The sequence below is a fragment of the Pseudomyrmex gracilis genome, unplaced genomic scaffold (assembly GCF_002006095.1).
Source record: "Pseudomyrmex gracilis isolate BER0280 unplaced genomic scaffold, ASM200609v1 scaffold_1010, whole genome shotgun sequence".
Classification (NCBI taxonomy): domain Eukaryota; kingdom Metazoa; phylum Arthropoda; class Insecta; order Hymenoptera; family Formicidae; genus Pseudomyrmex; species Pseudomyrmex gracilis.
The window spans coordinates 1-2,178 of NW_018021594.1; the positions used below are offsets into that span (position 1 = coordinate 1).

At 44.6% G+C, this 2,178-nt stretch overlaps 1 protein-coding gene across 1 annotated transcript; it reads right to left on the bottom strand.

The window, feature by feature from the left end:
* Positions 1-241: 241 nt before the first annotated feature.
* Positions 242-1,461, bottom strand: LOC109861764. The gene is made up of 2 exons (XM_020441562.1): positions 720-1,461; positions 242-573 (listed from the first exon to the last, which is right to left on the bottom strand). Exons 1-2 carry the CDS (start codon positions 1,459-1,461, stop codon positions 242-244), a joined length of 1,074 nt encoding a protein of 357 aa, XP_020297151.1.
* Between the last annotated feature and the right edge of the window lie 717 nt (positions 1,462-2,178).

Genomic DNA, 2,178 nt, shown 5'->3' on the forward strand with positions numbered 1-2,178 from the left:
CGCGTCTGCTCGGCTTTTGTCAACAGGTTCCACGACATAGGTTCTCGAAACACATGGTGAATCAGCTCGCGTCCGTTCCGAAGTATCGCCGCTTCCTTAGTTATAAAGTTGTTATTTCCAATCATAAAACCTTGGAGATCCACAAATATTGGTATGCCCACCGAGGAACGCAGCATTGTCGTCGTCGACGTTGACAAAGCGTGCGACATCGTTGACCGTACGAACGCGACTGATGACTGCTCTAAACGATACGTCGCACGACGCTGGTCAGCGGGTTGTACTCGACGATACGATTGTGTATGATCAGACAGTACGCGGTTGTATCGGTGGGTACATTTTCTTTGCAGTTGAATTCAATGCGAACGTCAACGGTGGCGCTCTTGACCGTTTCGTTTTGGCGNGAACAGTCGATGACCACGAGCGGTCCGCAGTAGATGAACTTGTCCAACGTTAGAAGCGCCTCGTCCTCGTCACATCCGTAGTAGGATCGTCTGAATTTGATGTACATGTCGTACAAAATGGCGTATCGTTCCTTACNAAAATCTAGATTCAAATCGTTGTAGGGATAGAAATCTGAATTCAGGAACAACTTTACATTAGATAAGTTACAATGATCGAATCGCGAGCAATCTCGGCTGACAACATTCTTTCGGCCGGTTTGCAACGCAAAAATAATGTAACGCGGTTTTTTTAACTGTGTAGCCGCTTTTACAGCCCACGAGACGTCGTGCTCTGTAACAGCGGATACTCGTACAGATCCCACGAGCCAAAACCCATGGTCAAATATTGACCGCTTTCCAAAGTGCGCAACAGCTTCAATTTGTTCACATTGTTTAACACAACGTGTGGCATTCGCCACTGCACCTTGTGCAATTTCACCGTTGATCCGCTGTTAGCCGAAGCACAGACGCTTTTGTTGTCGTTGCGCGATCGTATCAGAATAAGTTCGTGTCTCGCGTTGATCACAACGCGTTTATAGTCCTCGCAGAATCCCAGCAATGTGCGGAGTGATATGCAAAAATTGAATTTACCAGCACCTTTATTGGCGGATAAGTTCCATCCGACATGTCGCAGAACGTTCCCCGTTTCAGTGGTTAGAGACACGTAGTTCTTTACCGTGCTCGTTACACCAGGGTTGCGATTTCGATCGATTTCCACACCATTGAGCTCGTATCTGATCTCATCGAACATAAACGCCACGCAATTGTTCGTCAACGCGGCGGCGACAACCGCGCCGCTTCCTTCCGCTGCTCCAGCGGTGGTTTGCAGACTGAACTTCCCCTCGACATGTAAGTAACTGTCGGACGGCAGGGTGTAAACATCCTGTTGTTGAATGGGTATGCGTATCTTGTCGCTGTGACCGAACGATGTATTGGCGTACGGATTGTATGTGTGAGTCTCGATCTTGACGATACGATTATCGAAAACTGGTTCACCACCGACGTTGAGTACGTCGTTCATCGTTGTTGTTGTTGTCACCGTTGTTTACTGCGGAACCCAACGAACGCAAAAACGTTGCGTTTCGCGCAGTCAACGCAGTGTGCCCAGTTTTGACTCTCTTACAGCACGCTGCAGCAAGTGGAGAGGATACGCACACAGGCGAACAGCCGTGTACGTGTGCGCTCGACGCTTCGGCTGTTTCGGGCGGTAGAAGAGAACAGAGATGTTTACTGTCTCTTTTTTTCGACATAGCTGTAGCGTACGCGGCTAGCGCAAGCGGCTAAGCCTCGCGCTAGCAGTTGTTTATCATGTTTCGCCGTTTGTTCTCGTTCTTGCGCTTATTTACTTACAGAAACATTTCGATTAAATAAAACAATAGTAACACCATAAAAGAATAATTAGAACAATGAAACATATGAGGAGCATAAATAAAAAGTGAAGAATATAAATCCACTCTTGGCTAATATGTACGTCTTTTTATTTTGTTACTATACTTTTTACTTTGCACTTGCAATCACATATAATATACATTTAAAAAAAAAGTATTCTTGCAATAAAAATTTTATTGTATTTAAGTTTTAGAAATGAACTACGTACACATTGTAGCTCAACGAAAACCGCGAGAAGGTGGTGGTTTCTTCCGTCAAAAACAATGTAAACCATTTGGTTAGGTTCTTTGTTCTATATTGTAATAACTGTTTATATATACGTTTTTTAGCATAAAAAATAATAATAATT